The 27,521-nt window shown below is 40.8% G+C and overlaps 1 protein-coding gene across 1 annotated transcript; it reads left to right on the top strand.

The window, feature by feature from the left end:
• The first annotated feature begins 4,011 nt into the window (after positions 1-4,011).
• nalf1a (NALCN channel auxiliary factor 1a) lies at positions 4,012-23,450 on the top strand. Its single transcript, XM_088291440.1, has 3 exons — positions 4,012-5,256; positions 18,310-18,481; positions 18,585-23,450. Exons 1-3 carry the CDS (start codon positions 4,570-4,572, stop codon positions 18,881-18,883), a joined length of 1,158 nt encoding a protein of 385 aa, XP_088147566.1. The 5' UTR covers positions 4,012-4,569; the 3' UTR covers positions 18,884-23,450.
• The last annotated feature ends 4,071 nt before the right edge of the window (positions 23,451-27,521 follow it).

Genomic DNA, 27,521 nt, shown 5'->3' with positions numbered 1-27,521 from the left:
TTTGGTTCAGTAGTTGAGTTGATGCCATGATGCGTCTAAGCAGTGTTTGTTCAGATTTGGATTTGGTTTTGCTTCAAGTTATGTCGTTCTTTTCTTGTCTTTGTCATGTCTTGCATCCTGGCTTGGTGAGTCCAATGCTATTTTTGATTTGTTTCTCTGTATCTTCCCTTTTGGACTTGTGTTCATTTAGTATTTACAATTAAACACACCATTTTTGCCCTATTGTGTTATGTTTGGAGAAAAAAAATATTGCTTTTTTTTCCTGCCTCTCCACTTGGGCCCTGAAACATCCATGATTGATCCGACCAAAAATGGACGCAGTTGGAGTGATGTTTCATAGTGGCACCCAATCGCTCTCCAATCAAATTCCGGCGGCACACGTCCTGCGGCTGCCACTTCTTCCTCTTCCCGGTGGCACACAACCTTCAGGTGCCACCTGATCCTCTTCCACCAGTTGACCTCTTCCTGGTAGCTCATGTTCTGCGGCCACCAGCTGACCTTGCACGTCCTGCCGCCGCCCTTCAAACCTGTCAGACGGCGGCGCACGTCCAGTGACCGTTTTTGTTCCCAAATGACCATGCAATTACTTGTGTGCTTGCTGTTCAGGCCAACGTCCTGACTGGCACCACCAGGTACCTCAAATCTGGCGTCCGGGACTCCCGCCAGACTGGCCTGATAGGTGGGCCCTGTGCCTGTCTTTGGTGTCTCTTTCGCCCTCCCTACTTTTGTTGGTTTTGTTCTTTGGGATGTCTGGGTTACGTCCCTTTAAATGGGTACTGTCATGATGCATGTTATTGTTCAGAATTGTATTTGGTTTGGGTTGTCTTGTTTTCTTGGTTCATGTCTTGTCCTGTTAGTTGGGTCCATTGGTTACACGTGCTCGTGAACCTGGTCCCTTGTGTCTAAAACCAGAAAAAAAATTACAAGCCAAGCTCCAAAAAGAGGTGTGCCAATTTGTGATAAATCTAGTTTTAGAAAAACTTGAATCACTACAGAGTCTTTATGGGGGAGCATTTTTCTGCTGATGTCATTTTTACATGCAAACCTATTATCAGTGTAAAATCCGTATTGCGCAAGCTTCTATAGGTCCTAACTCAAAAATCTGATGTGCTAGAAAAAAGTAGACTTTTTTTAAATTAGCATCAGAAAAACGTTAAGGGACAGATAGATCCATCGCTTATGAAAAATTGCTGTTGACAGTGTTATGGATTGAAGTCTTTATTATGATGGCTTCGACCCCTTACAATTTGTAGGCTTCTTCTGATAAAGATTTTTTGAGTGCGTCGTCACCAGCTTTTGGTGCTCGAACATTTTTCTGAAAATAACATGAAAACAACACATTTAAGACACCAGGATTGTCCTTTTTAATCAGCTATGCATTGTTTTCAGTGTAATTCGTATACTGTTATTTTCTTTTCTTTAAGGTAGACTGTGTTATCGCAATTTTGAAATGGCAATCTTCACATTTCAGTGGAAATTCTCTCTGACTCTCTTGGACTTGACTCGCCTCAAGTGGAGGAGAGGGATGCGGCCACTGCGGTGCGCGGCATAACGTCAGAGCTGGCGATCTCATATCAAGTGCGCAAGAATGAGAAGCGTCACAACCGGACGTGAGGGAGAGTGGCTTTTCAATGTAAATTGAACTGTAGCAACGATAATGGACTCGACGCACGCAGCACTTCCGCGTTCGACGTTCAGTGGATAGTGAACTTCCGGTTGGCATGTAAACTCGTTGATAATATTGGGAAGGTGTTAAAAGCGGTAATTCGGTCTGTAAGGTCTCAGCCTTTAGATTCAGATGGGGTGGGTTCCAATACCACTGTGGCAAATAAATAAATAACAGTAAACAGCATGGCAACTAGTTGTTGGAGAGATTCTTTCTTGCGTACTGGCTCATGTAAAGGTGCCATTGAGCAAGCTGAGGCATCCTCCTCATCACTGCAGCTCAAGTGGTGCAACACTCTTTGCACATCTCCTTCACTCATCTCTTCATTGATGCCTACATGTGTGATGAGGAACACAAAGTATGGATCAGAGTGAGTTAAATTTCCCCTTGAGTGCCTATAATGAGTATGCCTATATTTACTTACAATGGTGCCATGAGACATGAGTTCAATTTGTTCTTTGACCATGCTTCTAACTCAAAACACTCATAACAAAAATCATATTTTCAAATAAAAGTGTATGGGCACGCTATTAATCCGTTTGAAGCCTGCATAAAACAGAAAATACATTGCAATGTGATTTTTCTCAGAAGAAAAATAATACAATACTATGATATTCTATAAAACATACACTAATGATAATTTAACTGGTTTTGACACATTTATTTCATTGCACATTGTGCTACTTATGCATGAGTGTGCGCCTCGGCCACCCGAGGGCTGTGTAAAATTTCATACTTTATACTTACTTTCCTGCATGGATGCACCAGCCCATCATACTGCAGTGGGTTGTGTCCTGACTAGAATGCAAGTGGGATTCATTAAGTAATTATTCGTAGAGGATAAAGAACAGTATATGAGCGATTAATGTTACATGGGCTGTCTGTATGTGTTGCTGCACCATTTGTGTTCAAATGTCCCTTGTTTTATTATAACACAATTACAGAGATGCTAATCACTGTCCCTTGTAGCATTTGGTTCTTTCCAATGCACAATGTGAAGTTCTTTGTATTTGACACCTAGTTTAACAGTAAACTACAACTGGGAGTGTCAATAAGCAGCTTGATGTTTCTTTTTTGATGAGTTATTGGCTATTTTTTTCAGACACTGCCACCACACATGTACTTCAATGAGTCAAAGTGAAAACCTGTGTGAGAATGGCTCATAATTCGAAAAACACAGAAGTCAGGTCACTTGTATTTCAAAGCAACACAGTAACATTAAATTGAATGAGTCGTAGTTTGGGTGTTTTGCCAGTTATGTAACCAACTATGACTAATTACACTGCTACACTAATTACACATTAACACATTTTTACAAAATATTGTAATCACAGATAGTAAACTTTTATGGATTATTTTTTTTGCTCTAGCACATCAGGTTTTTATAATTATAATTATCATCCATCCATTATCCGAGCCCCCTAGCTTCACGAGGTTCGCGTGCATGCTGGAGCCTATCCCAGCTGTCTTCAGGCAGTTGGCAGGGGATACCCTGAACTGGTTGCCAGCCAATTGCAGGGCATACAAAGACAAATAACCATCCGCGCTCACACTCATACCTAAGGGCAATTTAGAGAGTCCAATCAACCTACCATGCATGTTTTGGGAATGCGGTAGGAAACCAGAGTACCTAGAGGTTGTGGGTTGGATCCCCAACCATTGAGACCGTGTTGAAATATACTTGAGCAAGATGCTAAACCCCCAGGTGCTCCGGATGGTATGTCATCAGTAGGTAGATGTAGATGTAATAGTGTGAAGCACTTTCAGTACTGTTGGTAGAAAAGCGCTACACAAGTAACAGCCCATTTAGCATTCAAGCTCCACACAGGAAGGCCGCAGCCAGAATCGAACCCTGCACCTCTGAACTGTGAGGCCATCGTGCTAACCAGTCGACCACAGTGCCCCAATAATGATAATAATAATAATAATAATAATAACAATAACAATAATAATAATAATAATAATAATAATAATAATAATAATAATAATAATAATAATAATAATAATAATAATGATAATAATAATAATAATAATAATAATAATAATAATAATAATACATGTAATATGGCAATAAAGGCATGTTAGGTTCATAACAGGTGGATTTTTACCCCGTAACGTCATATAGCTATTCCATTGCAGGGTAAAATCCATACAGTTTAAAGCAAAAAAAAAAGAAATCCCCCAAAATCTCAAAAACCTGATGTGTTAGAAAAATGGAAGTTAGCGTAAAAAAATACATTTAGGGCAACATAAAGCCATTTCTTATTAAAATATTTGAGCGAAAGGTGAACTTTCATTTTGTAGAAGAGGGACCGGAAGTGGCGAGCCTTATTACGGGCGGCCTGACAGCTTCCTGCGAACACGCACAGTTCCTTGGCCAATATGGCGGCGACTTGACGGAGGCAGCAGGATGAAGAGGGTGAGGGCTTGAAAAAGCAAAGAGGTCCGTCACAGGCTGCGGGCCTATCCGCCGACACCGAGCCAAGACCATGTTGGAAGACGACAGCCGCTGCAGCGTAGCGCGACCGAGGTGTCGGTGAGCGTGTGGTGACGATAAGACGCGTTCGCGAGGCCACGCAAGAGGAGAGGAGAGAAGAGGAGGAGAGGAGCGGAGTCGAGCGGCGCGCTGCGCGGTGCGACGCGGCTCGTCTCGACGCGGGGCTAGGACAGCGGCGGCGGCTTTCCCCGGTCGGTCAGCCATGGAGGATGCGGCCCGGGCTTGCCAGCGTCTAATTTACCAGCCGGCCCACGCTCACTTGGATGGGAATTAGCCGCGGAGGCCGAGGCAAGCCGGGACAAGCCACCAGCCGACACCTGAAGGGGGAGGAACGCGAAGCGGACCCCACGTCAATGACTGTTGCGGCAGAGGAGCCGCCACGGTGGAGTCGGCCGGTTCCCAAAATATGACCAGGGGTGCTGGGACGTGTTGGCAGCAAGATGACGACGACGGCTTCCAAATCTGGCTAGAACCCCCCCGCGAGAACCAAAAGCCATTCACCGACTCCGAGAGGGCGCAGAGATGGCGACTGTCCTTGGCATCCCTCTTGTTTCTCACCATCCTGCTCTCTGATCACCTGTGGTTCTGCGCCGAGGCCAAATTGGCCAGGACCCGGGACAAGTTCGGATCGTCCCGCCTCCTCTCCCCCCAGACCCATTCAGCACACAGCAGCCTCAGAGAAAACCCACTCGCTATTTTTGTAGGAAACACGAGCAAGCATTTGTGGCGGCTTGAAACTTGCCACGCGGACACTTTGTCCAACACCTGCTTGACTTTCGCCGACGCCGAGCATTTGTGCAGGGGCCTCTCCGATAACGAGGGCCCGTCGGCTGTAAATATGAGCGATTTGTACCTCTCCTTTTGTAACTCCTACTCGCTGCTGGATTTGTTCGACGGCTCGACCAGTCCGGACAATTTGAACTGCAGCCTGGACGTGCTCCGCGACGGCGACACGACCCGATGCAGCCTGTGCGTGCAGGCGTACCAGCGCTACGACCAGCACGCCCAGGAGAAGTACGACGACTTTGAGCTCCTCACTCGGAAATACGAGCCAGCTGAGTATTCAGTACGGACGTGCATGGAGCAGTGCAAGGTAGGCAAGGGGATTTTGGGGGGAAGGCACGGGAGGGGGGGGGGGGCGGGGGGGACTCCTCTGTGCTTTTTGGCTGCTGGTGAGGGTGATGCAGAGGCCATCTGTTGATTTGGAACCGGATGGACGCCAGCTTTGTGGTCCCCCTTCTCCTCCTGTCGCCATGGAGACGGGTGACAGATTCTCGGAGCTGGACCGGCCTCATGTTCATTCATGTTGCTGCCTGTCCCATGCTAACATGCACACGGAGGCCCTACTACAGGCCACCTCCAATCCGTGTATCTTACAATCTTTGCACTTTTTTTTTTACATTGCCAATTTAAAAATCATTGAAACCATCATTTTCAGCGTTTATTCTCACCAGGGTTGCAGTAAAGTGGAGCCTATCCCAGCTGAGTTTGGGCAAGCTGTGGTGTACCTTTTACTGGCTCCCAGCCGATCAAAGGCCACGTACAGTAGTGCCTTGAGATACAAGTTTCTCGAGAAATTAATCGCTGTTCGACAAGTTTTTTTTGCTTCGACTTGCAAGCACAAACTTGAGATTTAAAGTGCTGCATGATGGCAACGAACTTAACTCACGTCACATTAATCTGCAATTTGGAAGACAGCGTACACATTTTTCAAAAACGAGGCATCAAGTTGTTAAATTTACTTCCAAACTAAACATAAAACCAAAAGAGAACGACATATTGTGTACTTTGCCCACTGCAAGCTTAATGCTAGCTTATCTTAGAAAACTCTGTAAGCTAAACATCAGCACACTTGTTGCCAAGTTATAAGCATCGGATCTTTGAACATAAACGGTGGCTATTGTATCACATATCAAAGTACTCACAGGTAGATATTCTTTATCCTCTGCAAAAACAACTATTATTGCAACTTATTGAAGAACTAAGAGAAGTGTTGGCTTCTTAGTTTGTGTCTGTATCACTTTTCTTTTACCCAGGCTCCTTATGGCTAAGGTGGCTGGCACAAAAAAAGGCGCTGCACTACGAGTTTAATTGAATTGAACTTTTATCTCAAGGCAGCACTGTGCTTTAAAGGCAAACAATCATTCATGCCTCAATTTAGAGTCACTCCAAGTACCACCATAATGACAAACCTTTAAATACAGAAACATAGTAGGTGTCCCTTAAAAGTGTATTTGTTATTGTTAGCCACTGTAATATTATGCACTGTTTGCACATTAACACTGAATTTCAGAAAAGTAAAGTGTACTAACTGTCAATGTTTTGATTAAAATGTTTAGCACAAAAGTAAAATAAAAATCAGTGTGTTTAAAAACATGTTAAAATGGAATTGGTAAGAATGAAAGATACACGGACGACCTCTTCCCCTTTTTCTTTGACTACTTTGAGCCCCCGAAAGCTGCTTTGTTGTCAAGTCAAGTCAAGTCAATTTTATTTGTATAGCCCTTAATCACAGACAGTCTCAAAGGGCTTTACATAGCCACAATCGACATCCCCGATCTTAACCCCCAGGAGGGCAAGGAAAAACTCACAAAACCTCATTAGGGGAAAAGTGAGAAACCTTGAGAAGGGACCACAGATGGGGGAATCCCCCTTCCAGGATGACCAGGCTGCAATGGATGCCAACTGGGCAACATTTGACACATACAATGATGCTATGCAATAATAGATGAGATAATGTGAGAGTCAATTGAATGAAGCGCTGCAGGAAGATGACTTCAGTGGAGTGGGTCCTCATCCAGGGCCGTAATATCCATGGCAGCATATCCGAAGATGAGCCTTCGATCTTGTACCGGTCAGTTGGTGTAAATTCAGTACAGCCACTTCCAAGTGAATCGCCATCACTTCGGCAGAGCAGGTCCCTTCCCGGTTCGTCAGTGCCGTAATCTTCAAAGCATGTCCCCATCACCTAATTCCCAAGCAGGGGAAGGAGGGGGCAGAAAAGAGAAGAAGCGGCAGTAAACAGGCCAACAAATAATTAAATTAGATGCTAAAGTATATAAATAAATTGATCAAATGTCGCGCTGCAGGAAGACGACATCACTGGAACAGGTGTTGGAATGATCAACCTCGCTGGCCGTCGCCAGGTGTTCTCCGGGCCCGTGCCACTCCACATGGAGAATGAGTTGTTGAAGTCAAGAGGTGGTATGGCGGCCTAATGTGGCGGAAGGCTCTTGTTTGCTCTTCGTAGCCAGACACACTAAAAAGCCTCTCGGCCAGCTTGATTTGATTGTAGCCACGGATTAGCTCACGCTTGAGGGGGTCCAACTTAAAACTACTCCACATATTTACTGTTTATTATTGGGGTGCAGCAGACATTAACGTCTGTACAGATTTGGGTTAATTTGATTAACTTTTAATATTCCATGTACCCCATATTGATTATTATAGGTACAGTATGTTCCCAAACTGTCAGAAGCTATATCTTTTCAGGTATCACCCTTGAAAAAAAATCATAGTGCCCCAGCTCTGTTTTTTTTTTTTTTTTTAAAGAGGGAGTGAAGAGCTGAATAACTGAGCAGAGCTCTCGGTGTTAGTGAATGGTGATGCCAGGCTCCATTCACAGAAGCCTCAGCCAATCCCAGATGGCCTCTTTTCACCCAAACACTGACAGCGAGGCTGCACATCCATGTCGAAAATCCCACAAAGCCATCTGCTTGCCTCTAAAAACCGAACCCAAACTCGTTTGGATGCCAACACGACAATGCTTTGTGAACTGACACTTCAAAAAATGAGGCTGTATCCCATCCATTTTTTTTCGACGGTTGCATACTCTTTCTTGAATCATCTGTTGATAGAACCTTGAACGATATGCCATGCCTCCCGATCATCATGAATTCATGTGGACTATCTGTGTAACCCTTTCGCAATACAAAGACGCACAATGCATGTTCTCCTTTAATGATTGCCGATTTAAAAAAAAAAAAAAATATATATATATATATCACAAATCTGTTTATGCGAGTACCAAAGCTTTTGTTTTTCCTGACCTCCTTCAAGGAGTTTTCCTTCAAGGTTGCATAAAATTGGTGCAGATGTTTTAAGGCCGTCGCACATTGCGGATTGCTTCCGAATCCGACTTGGATGCGACCATCACAAAAGATGGCAGTTGGCCACTCCTCCCCCCTGTGATTTAGCATCACTCCTAGTTTGCGTTCTGAGCCTCCTCATGCAATGTGGTGTACCATATCACTTATTTTAAATCGTAAAAAGATGGAGTGTCCCTCAAGAAAGACGCTATGTAAAGAAGACATAGGCGAGAATATAGGTACATACAGTATGAAATTGTAAATATGGTTACGTATTGTTGGAAACCCCAATATGTGTGTCCCGCTGCTCACATATAAACCGGAAATGGATTTTCCGCCTGTGTGAAAGCTTCCATGCATTTTGCTATAATTTGCCACATTGCCACATCACGTGATTGTGATTCTAATTTGGAATGGCTGCAAAACCAGCTAAGATTTGTCCACTTGTGAAAGGTTGTGGCAGAAGTCCACCGTATCGCTCAGTGTGTGGCGGCCCTGAGATGAATTGCTTGTCATGGTCAATATGATGATTTGAGATGCATGCAAATAATTGGTACGGCCCTAAAAATGGTTTATAGTTACCTACGTCGATAGTTTCAACCTGCGGTCACAGACATGGTGCCCACAGGCGCCAGGTAGCCTCCAAGGACCACATGGGCAGCACGTGAGGCCGTTCAAAATATAGCTCACCAGTGAGCTGCTCGTTCATCCAATATTTTTTGTAACGCTATTCTAAAAAAGAAAAAAAAAGCAGCATTAAAAAAAAAAAAAACATTGTTCAAAGATTAGTATTCACCATAGCATCAGGTTCATAAAGAGAAGCTTGCGGGTTCAACAACAATGAGAACATTTATCCTCAACTAACTTGAGCAATTTCTTTTTCAGAACTGTTTCTAACTGCGGAGCCAGTGCATTCTTACAAACAAACTGTATCGGATATTATCACATTAGATTTTTAATGCAAAAAAAAAAAAAAAATCAAGATCTTAATGAACGCTTTGGCATTAGAAACTATGAACAACAAATACTAAAGTGAATTTTATGTTTTCAATACCCCACAAAATGCACTAAATGACATCCATATAGTTCATAGTGGTGGCATTTTGCAAAAACATAAATCTAATTCATTCTTAAATGAATTCTAATAAACCCATCTGTGTCAGGTACTCGAAGGCTGAAGATGGGGATTTTTGAGTGCACTCAGATGCTGGTTGTGGTTTTTAACGGTGATCCTCCTTTGGAAAAAATAAGCTGAATGATTTTGGAAAATAATCTTTAAGTGAAAATATATATATTTCATCCACAACAGTGACTTTTATGCTCAGGATTTTTATGTGTGTGTGTGTGTATTTGTGTGTCAACATGTGCATTATGTCATCGCTTCTACTGTATTTCTAAATTGAAATAATCTCCGTCATCATTTCTCTCATTTGTGGCGCTCTTTATTGTAGAGTTAATGTGACAAACATTTTCAACTTTGATGAAACACAATCTGCTTTTTTTGGTCACATTTAATTTGTTTTAGGAGCTTACACATCATTGGGACACACACCCAAAAGAGATCCAATGTTGCCATCTGCTGTCAATAGCTGCCCAAGATGTTTCTCTACCTGGGATCATTATTTACCTGTTCTGCCTTTTCATAGTTATTCATTGTGGGTCACACAGTGTCTGTGTTGCTATTTTATGGAGAGCAACGTTTGTTTTGATGGATTATATTCTTGACCTGCTTTGGTGGAGCAATCACCTGCTTCTGATTCCGATCCGTGTGCCGTCCTGTAGTCTTTGTTGTGATGAGGGATGGCTTTGTCTCTTCAAGACACCTTGCCGAAAACAACACTTGGCATATCCAGGGTGACAAGCTGGCCACCGCAGCGCGTCCATGTTGAGCAGTCAGTGAAGTGAGGTTGGCTGTGTGCAGCGCTTTTTTTTTTTTTTTTAGAATATGTGTTAGTTAGCACAATTTAATGTGTTGACCTCTCATCTAAATCAGCACATTTTACATACGGGATCAGTAGTAGCATGTAACATGTACACGGTTGCACTTATGTGTCGATTTGTTTTGTCTGTAACCTTTGAGTTGTGAAACCTTGCATGACGCCGATCGCTTCCATTAAAAAAGTAATTCTCTTGTCCAAGTATATTTATCTTGGGCGTCTCATTACGCGTCCTGTCTGCAATTGGCATCATACTGTACCAATGACAGATTTGCATGCGCGACAATATTTAGAAAGTAGCTGGAAACTAAGTACAAAACAAGTTTGGACAGGAAACGTGGAAGCAAAGTGATTTGTGGCAGGCCTAATGCCGCTATTCCACTAAGCGGCGAGCATTTTAAAGTGTTTGCGAAGGTAGCGACGAGCGAATGCTGCGTTCTCATCAGGGTTCGTTTGAGGCTCGGTCATCAGACGTTTGTCAGACATTCGCTTGTAGTGTTCTTGTCGCAAGGGAATTTTGAACTTGTTCGAAAATGTTTTCCTGACAAAAAAAAAAAGCAGGAACTTTTGGCGAACGTTTTACAAGCATTTGTGACCTTGAACGAACCCTGACGAGAACACGCATTTTGCAAATGTTCGCTTGGGGTTAGTGCATGTGCTGACGCAGTAGGATAGGAGTTCAACTTAGTTTAATGGAAGCCAACAGCAGCTCAACTCAAAAGTCCACCTGGGCACCGAGGAATGAGTGAGTCAGTTTTTGTTAGTTTTTTTTTTTTTTTTTAAAGGGACTTGAACATTATGATTTCCTGCACCGCAACTGAAGCCTAATGTCACTTTGGACTACTCTATCTGCAGTAAGATGAACATATTTACTGTTTAAATTAAATGATCGCTCTCCTAATGTGGAGTGCGCTGCCCCGTCATAAAAAAGATATTTAATAGAAAAAGCTGATATTATAAAAAAAATTAAAATCTCAATATTGTCTCTTTGTACAGAACAACAGCATTGACAAAGAAATAAGATTGGCCGGTGAATTTATTGTCATGTGCTACTCTTGGCTCAGTACAGTATCATGGTCTATGTAGTAAACAATGCTGTGTTTGGTTGAAGCGGGCAAAAAGTGTTTTTTGTTTTTTGTTTGTTTTTTTTGACGGCGATGTTGAAAAATATTTGCTGGTATGACTTATTTATGGAACCTTTATATCAGTTAGAACCGTTTTGTTAATGCGGGCAATAATCAGACCAGGTTTTCTATTTGGCCTGTTTAATCTGCTTGTGTGTGTGTGTGTGTGTTTGGTTCCTGTAGAGAACACAAATAAAATAGGCATGAGTAGTTGCATGTAAGTGTCTCCATAAAATGCTAATTTCGCTTTAGTCCTAAATATACATATACCGTAGTTTAAAAAGTACTTTAACATAAATGGCTGATAACACGTAATATTCAGGCACTTACTTGATAATGCACACACACCGTGAATCGGGTCAATTTATGGAAGAACTCAAACATGTTACGTTGCCCGTCATCTGGCGATTAGGATGGGTGTTAAACATGGGGGGCCGAAACATGCCAAATTAAATTTAAACTGCACTAATTAACTGACAACCTGAGGGTGCTGGAACTGCACAAACGGAAAACAACTTGAACTTTTTAACACGTTTGCTGCTATTAATATCGTGTGTGACATGATACCAACGTTATGGTGGCAATTTAAATTTTGTGATATCACGATATTGCTGCGATCGTTACAGCCCTGTTATACTGTGAACCCCAACATAGCTCAGCATTCCCAAATTTGTGACATTTGTAGATTTTTTAAATTTATTCTTTTAAGCCATCCTGCATCATTCGCTGAAAATCTTATCGACTCGCTTTGTTTGTGCTCAGCCCAAAGCTTTGGTGCCATCTGGTGTAATCTCTGTGTTGTTTTTAGTTTTCATTCATTGATAGTGTTTTTGTCTGCTTTTGAGACGTCCTGTTTGTTGGCAGTCCTTGACTACACCTTGTGCACCCTCAAAAATTAAAGTGAAAGTGTTTCTGCCTCTCTCTCAATGCCACTTCCAAAAGCTTGTTTAGTCTACTTTGCTGTTTCGATTTGCCAGTTTTCCCTAACATCTATTTGTTTTAATTGAACAGCACTTTGAGTTGTGCTATATGAGTGTGCTATAAAGACAATATTTGAGTGATGAGTTTAATAACTTAATGTTTGTGGAAAGTGTTATTGTCCCTGTATGTTTGCCCATGTGTACTGTCACGTCGGTTTTTGCTTGTGTGTTAGTTACACTAGTATGCACACTAATATACGACTGTGAACCTCATTTGAAGGTGGTTTGTACGTGTTGAATAATTGAACTACTGACTATAGTTGTTATATAACGCGGATTCATGACTGTGTACTGTACAAGCTCTATGCATGGAGTTGGCGCTTTATGGTCCTCTCCGTTTGAAGGCAAGGTGATGGCAACTATGTTATGATCTGAGTCTGCAGACCTCAGAGCCCTAACTAGGGCTGTCACAAACTAATCTTTTTGGAATCGATTATGCTATTGATTACTCGAGTAATCTCCACCTCACCACTGCTGGAACCAAAGGACTATTAAATTGTGATGGCATGCCCGTTAAGGGTGCATCTCAGCGGCCGTGAGTTAGCCCACTACCCGCGATTTGGTTGATTTCATGTACACATTTCCCCACAATAATTCATATCACTTACAATCACACTGGGTCTCTGCTTAGTCATGTGCTGAAAGACAGAGGTGTCGAGCTATGCGAAGCTGAATTTCACATTCTTGCAGTTTAACACAAATGAGTTTCTATTTCCAACAGTCGATTGGTAAATTAAAAACGATACTTTGCAGATGAGCAATGTGGATGTATTGCTGCCTTTCACACATAACCACGGTTCAAATCCCAGTCAATGGGATGTCCAATGGGTATGCTAGACGCTAATTTCAAGCCACTGCCTGTGTTTAAATGAGTTTGATGGAGCAGGAAGGGCATCTGGTGTCAAAACTATGGCAAGACATGACAATAGGTCCCTCTAACATGGAAACTCTCACCGACTGCAGTGTCAACTTTCTAGCAATAGAGGGTGCAAATAGACAGTGAAAAAGATCATGAGTAAATCAGATAACATATGCGGATTTATGTGGCCTGGAAATGTTTGTGAAGCTGGCGTACAGGATGCCCGCCAAAGCCTCGGGGCAAAATAAAAAAAAGTATCCACCAATTTTTTAGGCTAACTTGGTTGACTTTATTAACAAATCTATTATCATGATCATCACTTTATTAAATTCCATTAGAAAACATTTATTTATTTATTTATTTACACCCAGGACAAACAAACATTAATTAACACAAATATTACAATAATAATAATAATCATAATTACAATTAACCATTAGCATATTTTTATTGTAATCAAGACCTAAACCATTCTGAATTTTAAAATCTGGTGTACAACTGATTGGGAGCCAGTGTGAAGCCTTCAAGAATGGACTAATGTGTTCTGATCTGTTCGCTCGTTCTAGTCATAACCCGAGCTGCAGTATTCTGAATGAATGCAATGCAAATTGCACAATAGCAAACACAGGTAATGGAAACACAGACATTTTGAAAGACCTCTCAAATATCGCAAAAATGTTTTTACGCTCTCATGAAATGATTTTTTTGAGATGGCAGAAGTGTCATGGAAACACAACTGCCAACCATCTACTCAGAGGCAATAACCTGCCGAAGCTCTTATCTCCCCGTAGCACTTCTGGCATGAATCTACTCAGCACTTTGCTAAGGAGAAGAATAAAATCCCTATTCCGTACATCTGACTGCTGTTTCAAGACATGCATTGCTCCCTTGTGTATCATAACAGACAGTTTCATGCCCAGTAGCGGCAGTAGTAGTCGTTCTCTACTTTCTCCGAAATATCGGACACACCTAGCTAGCTGTCAGTTAGCTAGCATGCTCCTGTCCACTGTTTTGACACATCTTTAACATAGTTTAATTCACCACATTGTCCATTTATCTCCACAAACACTTGGAAGCAGTGTATATTTGTCTCCAACACTACCATCTTCTATAGAGGTTTGCATTAGTCTTCTGGGTAAAATGAAGTCATCTTAGATCCGCTTATCACGTTGCGCAGGCGTGTCTAGCACTTATCTTGGAAAAATCAGCTCTCCCTTGTTAAAAATTTGTTTTCCGCATCTCTTATTTTATCAAGAGTATTCTCACAGTATTTCTCTTTGGTATTAATGCAAAGGATACTAATTTAAAGTTCTTTAGCTGTCAGCTATTATTTAACAATTTTTTTCACTGACGCGGTTTTGTTTCAGTACCGGTATGGAGTTATTTTACGCAGATATATAGTATCAAATTCAAAATATTTGTATTGAGACCACTAATACAACAAACTTCCCAGTCACAGCTGAGCTTCCATCAATGCTCAACAGGGCATTTCCAGTAAACATCTTTGGCTTTCTGGAAATCCCCGGAACCTGGTCAATATAATTCTGGACATACTAATTAGGCCACTGTTTACTGTTTTCATCTGTAAACATGTTCCCTCTTTTGTTTCTTTGCAATGTCAGTATTTGTGTGTTTTGGGGTGATTATTAGAACTGTTATCCAACAACATGGGCAAGTTATTTACATAAAGGAAGATCATTAATAATTTATTTGTCTTTGAGTGACAATATATGTTCACGTCATGTCCACATGAACGCAGAGATTACCATCAGATGAACAGTATTTTCTCCAATTCTAACTGCAAATTGGAGGAGGTGAGACGTTTTCATTTAGATCTGATTTTGTTGATTGGTGAATTTGTTGTTGATTTGTTTAGTTAAAATGGAAAAAGGGAAAAGCATACAGTAGGCGTAGGGTGGTGGTGCATCAGACAGCAAAATAAATAAATAAATAAACAAAACACGTGGGTGTTGATCCAGATATTTTAACTTTTCGCCATTGAACCCAACATACATTTAGACAAAGTAGGATCGTAATATTGTAGATAAACTAAATGGACCATTAGTGGAGAAAAAAAGCATATTATTATTGTTATTATTATAAGTATTGACTGATATATACCACATAAACTTTAATTTTTAATTTGAGTGTATTTGCTGCAGCTGGTGGCCATGATAGCCATGACGGGCCTTCATATGCACCGGCCGTTCAGGATTTTCCTGAAATTCCCAATAGCCACCCTCGCCCTTGGGCTTGACCAAAAAGCCAGACGTTGTCAACTTCACGACCTTCGTCATCATTTTCTTCATCACTTTAGCATCCAAGGAGGCTTTTGCACTGGTCAAACATACAGTGAGCTAATAAAAGAGAGCATGCATCATTTTCGGGTCAAACTTCTTAGACAAACTGTGTTTTCTTCTTGTTGCTCTTCATTATATTGTCACTGTTCAATGTGTCGTGTAGACCTCAAAATGTGGACTTTTGGAAGTCTAGCAAGTGCATTTCTAACAAACACTGTTACAACAAAAAACAATGCATGTGTCCAAAACAAGTCATGTGTAAGGAAACCATCCACACGTTGCAATCAACATGCCAAACCACAATTGCGCAAATTCAGGATACACGCCAAACCTGCAGAGGTTGATTACATTAACAGCAGGTGGGACCAAAATTCCAGGAAGTGCTATAAAGGGACCACGTTTACTGTTGCACCCCCTGAGAAAACGCGGCATGAAATGTTTGTAAATATCTCAGCAAGCCATCTCAACTATTCTTGGAAACGAGGCGTAATGCCACGAGCTCCTTGAAGCATTGAGGCTTTTCATGCAATTGGTTTGACTCATGTGTCAAAGCCTCAAATGTGGTTCAAGCCTCTCTAGCACCACCAAGTGGACAGAAAGTATATCAGCACGCAACGAAGAGATTTTCTTGTGCATATTTTTGATTCGAATTTTCTTTCATTATGACATGAAATTGACATGGAAAAGGTGGAGGACAATGCATTAATTGAGTTTTTATTGTTGTGGGAAAAAATGTACTCACACAAAAATTTTTATTGGAGCTGGGAATCCTGAATGACCACGTCAACCAATGCACCACACCACTCCTGTGTCCTGATAATACAATCATGTACTAATTAGAAAATGAAATATTGAATCAAACTTCTGTTGAAAAAAATATACATATATCCGTCTTTGTGGACGCCAGACAAAGGCCAATACAACAGCACCACTGGTTGGCTGAAGACAAGTCTAATTTTGATTGCTTGTTGTAATTTGATTGTATGTCATTTAAGTCATGGGTTTGAGCTGGCTTTTATATGCGACTGACTGTGCAACAGATGATTATTGCACTCAGACAGGCGATCTTAATGCAAATGCTTAATGAACTTTATTTCATGTATATCGTTTTCTCTTTAAATTGAAGGTTATCAACCTATTACAACTTGTTCTATTCCAAATTATTCTACTCGTTTGTCCAACATGTTCGCAAGTTGAACGCTCATAATGGAGTCTGTGCTTCAATACTGTTCGAAGCAGTTGAGTGTCTCGTTAGATGGCTGGCGGCCCACCAAGCCACAAGGTGACAGAGGATTTCTGAGTGCCAGGTCCCCATTCACAATGATCACACATTAGGCTGATCAAATCAGACTGCAGGCCTGCTTCCTGACTAACTCAATTTGCTCTCATACGCTTCCCTTTCTACGCTGCACGCGCAGACGCACGTGCACGCACGCACGCACAGACTTCCACTTGTGCACAGGAGCAGAAGACCAACTGTGAGTAGAGCAGCACCTATTGAGCGCTCGCAAAAAGCATAGACGGACGTTACCTTGGTAACGGTTGGCATACATTTTTGGGAAGACCCCGATTTTCTGTCTGACAAGTATTGTCTTGTTTTGTATTTGTTTTATGCCTTGTTTTAGTCACGTGAGTAAACACACAGTGTGTACTCAAAAGGTCTGATGCGTATCCATACCTATGAATAAAGTTGGTCGCATTTTGTTATCACCCACACTAGTGATTTATATATATTTAATATGAATGCTTCAAAGAATAAATCACTCCCAAAATGATTTACTTGGCAGTGACATTTCAACAATGCACACGGCACACATATACTCCCACGCACACGTATTTTTAAATACATTCCGGTCTCCAACCATTTTAATGCTAAAGGCTATTTTCATGTGACGACATTTTCAACGACCAAAATAAAAAGAAATGATTAAAAACAACAGTCACCCCAGCTGCAATTCAACGAGCTGTGGCCGTTTGTATTCCAACAAGTACAGTAGGATAAATTGTAGTGTCAAAGTATTTGCTATCCATCTTTCCATCCATTTTCCAAATCACTTATCCTCAAGAAGTTTGCGAGCGTGCAACAAAGTTGTTAATTGTTGTCGGCATACATATGGCGATAAAATTTTGTGCCGCTGCCATTCTTTGTGTGAAATTATACCTATTTTTTCACTTCACAATTGAAAAATGTATTTATATGTTTTGGTGACGGATGCAAGGAAAAACTTCTTCTAAAGAAGAAATCTCAAACAGAACCCAGGCTCATGGGGTCTTTTTTAAAAGAGTTTTGGTTTTTCTTTTTTTTTTTTTTCAGTAAGGAGAAAATCCTCATTGTTTGCTTCGAGCGCAGACTTACTCGGGTCAGGGAACTTTAATTTGAAGTTTTCCTGACTGGATTAAGCTCTTTTTAGACGCGTCACTCAAGGAAGGAGTGACAGCTCTGACGAAGGCTGGAGTGACAGCCGAAACCGAAAAGAGAATTTATTGGAAATAACTTTGGGGAAAAAAACCAAAGTGACGACAGAGCAATGGGCACAATGGCATCCATATCAGCAATGGTAACAGTTGCATGATGACAGCAACAATGATGTTCCTCCCAAATCTACATTGGCGATGGTTGTCTATACGTAGGTGAACGTGAGAAATGGTGAGCCATGCTCTCTCTCAGGTTCAACGTCATTTCTGCTCTTCTGGATGAATGGGCAACGCATCCTCCCAAATTCTTTGAAAAAGTCTCCCAAGAAGACTGAGGGGAACTGGGGATTTCATTTTCTGTAGGCGGAATGGTCACTGATTGTATCGTAAACCAGCATGTTTGTTTTCCCCTCCAATAATGAATTCCTCTCTCTTCCTCACAGACAGCCTACAAGCCCTGGTTGTGTGCTCAGTATTTCCCCACCATGCAGCAGTCGTGTCAAAGAAAGATTTCGTGCCACCAGTACTGCCTGGAGGTCCAACAGAGCTGTCCGTTCATCCTGCCGGACAACGACGACTTGATCCACGGCGGCAGCCCCAGCTTCATCTGCACGGGTTATTGTCCACTTTATTTGGCGATTGCAGTGGTTCGCAAGTGTCCGGTTTTCAACGTTTATGTAAAAGATATGTTTTTCTGGTTCATGTCGCCCCATTTCAGGACTCTTGAGACAGCATCCATCAGAGAGCCAGGCGGAGTGCTGCGACGTCCGATGGGACTCCAACATGGACGGCCCCTCGGGCGAGACGCTAAAAAGGACTGCCTCCTCCTGCCGGCCCAAGGGGGCCTCGGTCACCTCCACCGCCACCCCAAGACTGTGCAGCGGGCGGCTGAAGATCTGCCTGCTGGCGCTCGTCCTCCTGCACACTGTCATCATCATCTCGGCCTCCCATAACTCCACGTTGGCGGGCGCGGCCGTCACCTTGTCACCGGAGAAGAGCGCGTCCAACGAGGACTGAACGTCGGGATTGGCCGAGGTTGAAGTGGTTTATTGCTTTTGCAAATGTCTCGTCCGGGGATACGCCTCTCGAAAAAACACCCAGCACAGGACGTCGGAGGGCTTCACTGAAGCTCGGAGTGAACTGGACTGCCCTTTTAAACAAGTGACCTCTTGCCACTTAAAACCTGCTCATTGTTTCTATTCCAGCCTTATGTTTAGGAGCATCTCGTGCCTCCACCTCACCTCTACTTCTGTTTGTTTTTTTCTGTGTTTCTGTGTCTGGATTGCACGTCGAATTGGACAGCGATAAGGTGTGTGCCCCCTGCTTGTTATCACATTCGATTTTTTTTTTTTATCCCTTCTTTTGACTAATCCACACTGTTCCCCCTCACTCTTCCTTCCGACCTTGTAGTAACTCATCCATCACTCACATGGGTCTTTCAAAATTCAGCTCGTGGATATTTTCTTTAATCTGCCCTTCCCTCCTTCCCTTCCTCTGATGCTCCATGTCTCATCAGTTTGGGCCTCAAGTGCTCCGAGACTGAAGGTAACGGCGCCGAGCATTGCGTGTGCCTGGTAGTGTTAAATTTACCTCATAATGGCAGTAGTGGCACTAAACTGATAGCTAGTTCATGGACTTGTCTGTGACACTGTTGGAATTTTAAAAAAAAAAGGGGGGAGGGACTGAAAACAGGAAAGTTGTTGAAACCAAAACACCGGGGCCTCATTTATCAACAATGCATTTGCAAAATACTCGTTTCTACCACACACAAAATCAACTCTCATTCACGTGTGTGGGTTATAATTTAGTATTTAGTGAATCTACTCCTCTTATACTTGTAAACACTATGGTAGTGTTCCCCAACCGTTTTTCTGCCACGGACCGGTTCAAACAAGTCCAAAGGTTTGTGTGGACTGATAACTTGAGGGGGTGTGAATTTTTGGGGGATTTGCTTCCCCGTATATTGTGCAGAGCGGGCTTTGTACGCGGTCTGTTTTTTCCTCATTTGTTAGATTGTGGGTTTAATTTTAGCGTAATGCGACCAAGGCAATTAGCATCTCGACATGTCACGAGTCCATCATAGATGGATTTAACTGAGAGAAGCCGCTCACGTTTAAGAATAAAATGAATATAATATATATCAAATATATAAATTAAAAATAAAATATTTTTTCAGCAAGTACTACAAGTTTTTTATTTTTCCCCCTCCTTCATCTGAGCAGCCCGCCATGGCGCAGTCCAAAATGGTACCGGTCCACGGCCCGGTGGTTGGGGAACACGGCACAATACTGTGTTTTTCCCCCTCCTTTGCAGTTTTATATTAAGAGTATTCACAATATAGATATAAGAGTGGTACAGCTGCAAATTAAGTGCAACATGAAAGAACATTTGGCCACAAAAACATTTAGTAGTTATCGCTAGGTGCTTGGGTTAAACCTTTTGCAGAAAAACATATTTGTTTTTCTCCCAATTCCTTTGTTTTCTATTTCAAACTAATCCAAAAATACAGTTGTGCCTTACAATGCGAGTGAGTTTTTCCAGATACAAGCTGTTTTTTGTTTGGAGTTTTTTTTTTTCTTTAAATTTGGACTTTCCAGCAAAAAAATTAGATAGTGTAGTCAGCCCACTTCACAACAGGCAGTAGTTTGTCAGACATTCAATAATTCCCACTCAAACTAAACATAAGACAATTATACGCTCTAACCAATAGCATCTACATGACAGCATTCGATTGAGTTGAGGAACGGCTATTTGAACACAAATGGTGCAGCAACACATATAAATGTGCAGGCATATACAGGGGCTTGCAAAAGTATTTGCCCCCCTCAAACTTTTGGACCATTTTCCACATTTCAGACTTGTATTCATATCGATCTGAAATTGGAATTTATGTGAGGACTTAACGACACAATCGTGAAGTTCCACAAAATTCATCTGCTACTTCAAAAGTCTTTTAACACCCCCCCCAAAAAAAATGAAAAGTGGGGGATGCAATATTATTTGCTGCCTTTACTGTCAGTGCAGCCAAGTGATTCCAGAAGTTCCCTGAGGATTTCTGAATGATTCAATGTAGACCCAAATTACTGATGTTAACAAATTGATTCTACCTTCATGTAATCAATCTCAGTATAAATGCACCCGCTCTGTGATAGTCTCAGATGTCTGTTTAAAGCGCAAATTGTATCATGAAGCCCAAGGAACACACCAGGCCGGTCTGAAATACTGTTGTGGAGAATTTCAAACCAGGATGAGGACATGAAAAAAATTCACAAGCTTTAAACATCTCGCGGAGCACTGTTCTGTCAGTCATGTTGTAGAAGGTGCTCTGGTCAGATGATATCAAGGTTGAACTTTTTGGGAAAAATGCAAAACATTTTTGGCTCAAAAGTAATACTGCACATCACCATGAAAACAAAAACAAATCTTCACAAATAAAAATGCAATTTTGTATCTTTATGTTTGACTGAAACGTGACAAAAGGTCAAAATGTTCAAGGGGGCTGAATACTTTAGCAAGCCACTTTATCGTTTATCTTTGAAACACGACTATGATTGCCGATGCAATTTTTTTGTCTGCTTTCTGTATTTTACTGCCCCCTGGTGGCAAAGTTGCACACATCAGAAGGAACAACTCATGATGCACAAACTGTTTATTCTTTTACATTCTATTTAATTAGGTTATTAGTATATGTTTGAGAAAGTGGCGTGGTTGCTGAACGGATTGAGTCTGTATCGTAAAACTGCACTGAAATAAAGTTAGCTCACAGTAATATAGAACATTTGGAAAATCAACCCTTCAAACACTTTTCTTTCTGTTACACGCAGGTTGATAACTGAGACCCCGCATATTGAGTGCCTCTATGCTGTACACCCCAAGTAAGGCCAGTACTGGCAAGGGAGCAATATTCTATTTATTTTAAAACGAATCAAAGAAATGTGTGTGTTTGGCAACATTTCTGCCACCCTTAGCAAACTGATGACCCAGACAAGCAAAGGGCTCCATTCGCATCGGCATGTGAGGAGAATTCAAGGGCTGATCCATCCCACCCGTGTGTGTTTTTGAATATTTTTTTTTTTACCCCTGGCCTTCTGCTGTATGTAAAGCGCACAATGGTGACTGAGTTTGGACTCATGAGATCATCAGTTAGCTTCCGTTAAAGTGAGAAGTGCCGTCTGAATTGGCTGGCAAAGGACTGACCCAAACACAATTTGCTAAGGCCAACAATAAATGAGTGGTAGGGCCACACTGTAAAGGAATTGGGGAATTAGAAGAGAAAAGTTAAAGACTTGTTATTTGAAGAAAGAACAACCTTAATCAGGTCTGATTTAAAAAAAAATAAAAGGGCCCATGTGCAGACTATCCAACAGCAGTCGATGCAGGTATCTGCTGGATGTGGTTGGTCGTGGCCCCACTTGTCCCAATTGGCTTTTAATTGGAAAATGTTCATTACACCTCACACTTTGTCTTCTTAGACAATTACTGTTGGACTTTAGGAACACAAATTACATTATCATAAAACAAACAAGGCAAAGGTTTTACAGTGATTACTAGAAGACACTGTAGCCTGAAGCACAGTTTGAATGTTTATACTCTGCTTAAATATTGGGGGAAAAAAACCTGCACTCAAACAATGACAAATAAAATGCGTTGCACATAAAGGTTGTATCAAAACGACTTCAATAAAACACACCTAATATACAAAATGCCAGTGTCTTGTACTTAAAAGTTGAGTCCAACTGTACTGAATTGATGTTTTTTTTTTAATTATTTTCGGTGTAACCCGAAAATGTTCTCATAGAAATTTAAATCCTAACAGAATGCAAACCAAATCCTCTTCAGTTTTCTTTTTTTTTTTAGATGCAACTGCACAACTCTTTCCTCATTAAACTCGAATCCCAAAAGCAATGTTGGTCACATCCATTTCTGACTGTTGATTTTCAAAATCCATTCATCAACTTTTTCCTCCTGACCCATGTCTGACCCCCTTTGCCTGAATAATGAGAACATTCCCCCGGAAGACAGCAGTGGATGTATTCGTTCCCCAGATCTCGACCTGTTCATGTTGCGTGCATCTATGCAGAAGATGCTTTCTGTTGTAAATATGTCCTCGCAAAATGGCCTCCCATTGCCTTCTGCAGACTCGCATCCTGTCCTTCTCGAAAACCTCTGTTTGAATCTCACTGTGATTTCTGTTTGCCTCCTCGGTTTTCGTCTGCTTTTGGAGATTGTCAATTGCCGCATTTTTATGTTGTCTACTGCAGTGGTGTGACTTGATGAGTAGGACTAAGTTGGATGTCTAAAAAGATGCGATGAAAGAGGTCGTGAAAAAAAAAACGTACAAAAAACAACACTTGAATTATGAAAAAGGGTTCACATACGGACAAAAAATGATAACGTTATCATATTGTCATACTAGAGATGCTTTAGTTTGCTATTTTCCTTTCTTTTCTACAAAAGACTTGATGAAATGAAATTATTTATAAAAATGCGTCCCTCGAGTCATGATCTTTTTTGGACGTAAAAAAATGTATTTATTAACATTTTGTTCGAAATAAAAAATAAATATAAATTATGTTACACATTATTATCATTTGGGTCTTTTTGTGAGTCGTTGCTGTGATGACACGAAGCGGGGGCAATTCTCGAATCAGAGGTTTAATTTCACTGTCTTGTACTTTTTAAAAGCAATTTCTATCAAACTGAAGCATAACACATTTTGAGAAATTTGGCCACCTCTTGTAACTCTCTGGCCACGCCCACACCCAAGGGAAGACTTTGATAGCGGGTTTCTGCCAGTTTCACATGGATGCAGTTTATTTAGATCCCTTCTTCTTCTTCTTAGTCGATCATGATTAACCTTGAGTAAATGTATATTCAGAGAAAAAATGCCTCAGTAAACAACATCCAAAATCATTACTCTACATCAGACATGAGAAAACTACGGCACCTGAAACGTTTCAATCAGGCCCGCCGAACTTGAAAAATTAAATAAGTAAACCTTGTTCATGTTTTATTTTCCCTGTAATTGGAATGTCTGCCCACCAGGGGGCGCACTCTAAAGATTTTTGTTGTAATGCGTTTGTTCATTTTCATTTAAAATTACGGCTTTTTCTCGATATACTACATGTATTTTATTTTCTCCGATGAAGTGAGGTTACCTAAATACTCCATCCATGTGCTGCTGGTCCTGCTCCTCTGTCAAATGTTAGAACCCATTGTGGCCCACAAATCAAAATGTTTTCGCATCCCTGATCTACAGCAAGCGAAACAACATGGCTGAGAAGTCATTGTATATCATACCATACACAGTCACGGTCTCATGAAATAAAATGCATACATTTAGTAAACTTGCCTGACACTCATAATACATGCAATAACAAACCTAAGCGGCAGACTTGTTTAAGACAGGTACTTCGACCAAAACTTTATATCACTGGAAGGCAGCGTATTGATGAGTGCAGAGTGCGCATTCAGGCCCAGTTGGAAAAGAGCACAATAGAACAAAACATTTTGGTGGCAAGGTGACTTATTTATTTAGTTTTTTAATATTTACTTTCAGCAACAATGGTTATTCATTTTTCTAACTTAAAAAAACAAAAAACTTAAATTTTAGGTGTGCTTGCCGTACTAAAAGCGGTAAACTACAGCCGTGTCAGACAGTTGACTTGACCCTGGCAACAAATGGCACTTTTGTGGTTTATTTTTAGCAATACCAACTTTTAAGCAGCAGATGGCGCCCAGGGAAAGGTTAATATTCTACAAGACGTTTTTCCAAACCTGTTTTGAGCCAAAGTACCCATTTTACTTTTGGAAACTATCACAGCACTTCGCCGCACCAAAGTGTCAGAAAATGTATGAATACTGACATTAATGATGATCTTGTCTCAAATTACTTTACTTTGATTTATGACGTATAAAAGCGTTAAATCGAGATAAATTTTTTTAAACACGATTCAATATCAGTTTTATTTACTTCAAAAATAATTTGCATACTTAGCAAAGCCAAATTGAAATACTGTACCAAATTAGCTGTAAATGTGTAGCACATCATCTGAAAACTAAACACTCTGCTCAAGTTACCACTGGGCCTTGCGAAGTAACACTGCTGGAGTGATGTGCTTGTGGCCAAAACTAAATGTATTAAGTTTGGAGAATTGTTTCGAAGGAAAATGTGTGTAAAGATGACGCCTTTTAGATTGTATTCAAAGAAAGCTATTAGAACAGTATTTGATTTAAAATTCACGTAATATTTGGTCCATTAATTATAAGTTATTATTCAAGTAAATACCTGTACAATCGTCGCAAAAATCTATCAGTTGAAAAATGTGATGAATCGCATTTAATCAAGGATTTTTTTTTTTTGCGATTAATTTGTTAAAAATTTTAATCGCTTGACAGCACTTCTTTAGATTCATTTAATCAGTGTCTGTGCCTGTTAAATTGAATCAAAACTAAATGGCTAACCTGCTAGTCGACGAAATTGCGCTCTCCATTTAATTAAACGTCAAGAGGGCACGTCTGTGCTATCAATCCAGGCGACAGAAGTGATGTGAAAAATGTCAATTATGTCGGAATTTCCTCCATGTCTATTTTTGAATCAACTCACCAATTATTGTAAATTGCCATCCCCTTTCCAAGCAGTTTTTAACTCATGTAACATCTTCCCTTTGACTGACACTTCACACATTTAAACCAGTGCGGTAGGGAAGAGGACTAAAATCATCATTCAAGCTATTTATCCAGTTTTTGCAATTGCTCTGGCTTATTTGTATGAAATCTAAAGCACTGGCGGAGTGTGGGGGGCTGTTGAAGGGGCGCTATTTGCTGTTTGTGGGTTGTATTTACTTGTTGTCAGGGCAAAGCAATAAAGCAATAAAAATATATTTTAACGTACTATCGTCTTTTTAGGCTAGTATGCTAGCTAATACTTTTGTTGAACCTCCAATAATGCTGGTTTGTATGTGGTGAATAATTTAGCATACAGTTTATGCAAAGTTGGTTCATTAATGTGCCTGAAGTTTGCAATTTGGTAGTTGCATATATTATTTTACCCATATGTGGGTTATTTAAGCTAGTGTGCTTGCTAAAACAATGGATCAGCGTCATGTGAAGGTGGTTTGGTTTTGTTCATAATTTACTTATTTGAATGCATTTAATTATGTAACGTGTTCATGACTGGATACTGTACATGCAACATATGTGCTGGATTGCATGAAGTTGATGCTTCATGATCCCCTTAAAGTGCTCTCCTGTCATTTTTTGGAATCTATACAGAATTACATACTCCTTTTCAGGAGGCTGTCAAGTATTCACTGATTTGACCCAAACATTGATACAACTCTTCTATTGGACCCAGGTCATGTATTGGTTTGTGGAAAGCTTTTCATTCCTCGCGTTGGTGTGCTCACAGTACTTAAATGGAGCTTGTGCTGACTGGGGTCCTACAGTGTCCTCATGCTCTAAATGAGATGCTAACACCCCACCCACGCGTCTTCCTGCTCACTCTCCTCCCAAGCAAGTGTACATCATGGCATCTATATAACTCACAAACACATTGCTGTCTGGATTCGAAGAAGAAATTACCGAACAAACAAAGATGCTTCCCTCTTTTTATTTTAGGCCAACTGAATCTGTATTATCAAACCAGTCTGGGTTGGAACTATTTGAACGTACAAACTCATAAGCACAGTTAGCTCACACAGTACATTTTATTTTCTTTCAAACCAGTCATCAGCTATGAAACTTCACTCTCTCATCTTGAATGGATGCGCTTAAGAAAAAAAAAATAAAATAAATTTGTGTTGACATCTACATGTGGCTGAAACCTGCAACAGTGGTCCAAATTGGAAAGGCATGTAATAAATGCCATGATAGTATCTTAAATTATAAATTGTTAAATATGGCAATCTACACGGGTAAGATAGTTCATTCAAAAAAAAAAAAAAATCTCACAAAAGTGAATACATCCCTCACATTTTGGTGAATATTTGTATTTATAGGCTTTTCATGGGAAAACGTGAAAAACACTTCTATAATGTGAAATTGTAGTCAATGTACAGCTTGTGTTCGTTAGTCAATAATTTTCCCTTGTAAATAACAAAATTTAATTCATGTCTAACCCATTTGGCAACAAAAGTGAGTGCACCCCCAAGTGAAAATGTGTGTGCGCGTGGGTGGGGGAGGGTGTGTGCGTGGGGGTGTGTGTGTGTGTGAGAATCTGTTATAGTAAGAAAAATGGTTATGCGTGCAGTGTGCTGGTCATCTCAAGTACACCACACACTATATAAGACATAACTTCGTTTTATTAGTGAGGGTTCTATTATTACAAAGAGTTTCTCCCGTTGAGTTGTGTTGTGTCAAAGAACAAACATAAAGTGTTGACACACTATTAACATTCGTAAAGGACTTCGAGCGCCTCGAGCGGCTGCAATACATCCTAGTATAACTATCTTGATTTTCTAGAATAGTTTGGAAGGCCTGAGTCAGACATATGATGAATGCATGATTTCTTGTTTCAATTTTTTTCTTTTATAGGGGGGTTCCTAGATTTATGTTTTTACCCTTTGAGTTGTTTTTATGCGCTGACTCGCTGCAAAAGCGCCAAAGTGTCAGAGTTGCTAACCACCAGGTAATATATATTAAAACCCAAATTATT

This window comes from Idiotropiscis lumnitzeri, chromosome 3, assembly GCF_059441095.1.
Source record: "Idiotropiscis lumnitzeri isolate Australia: NSW breed Sydney's pygmy pipehorse chromosome 3, RoL_Ilum_1.0, whole genome shotgun sequence".
In the NCBI taxonomy this organism is placed as follows: Eukaryota; Metazoa; Chordata; class Actinopteri; order Syngnathiformes; family Syngnathidae; genus Idiotropiscis; species Idiotropiscis lumnitzeri.
Note: the sequence above shows the minus strand (reverse complement) of the source record. Positions and strands in the feature narration are given on the sequence as shown.

What these genes read in the sequence shown, in the direction of transcription:
- nalf1a (XM_088291440.1), top strand. Translation starts at nt 4,570, where the DNA reads ATGACCAGGGGTGCTGGGACGTGTTGGCAGCAAGATGACGACGACGGC. An exon ending in CGTGCATGGAGCAGTGCAAG is followed by an intron (nt 5,257 to 18,309) that starts GTAGGCAAGGGG and finishes TCTTCCTCACAG; the next exon opens with ACAGCCTACAAGCCCTGGTT. An exon ending in CCCCAGCTTCATCTGCACGG is followed by an intron (nt 18,482 to 18,584) that starts GTTATTGTCCAC and finishes GCCCCATTTCAG; the next exon opens with GACTCTTGAGACAGCATCCA.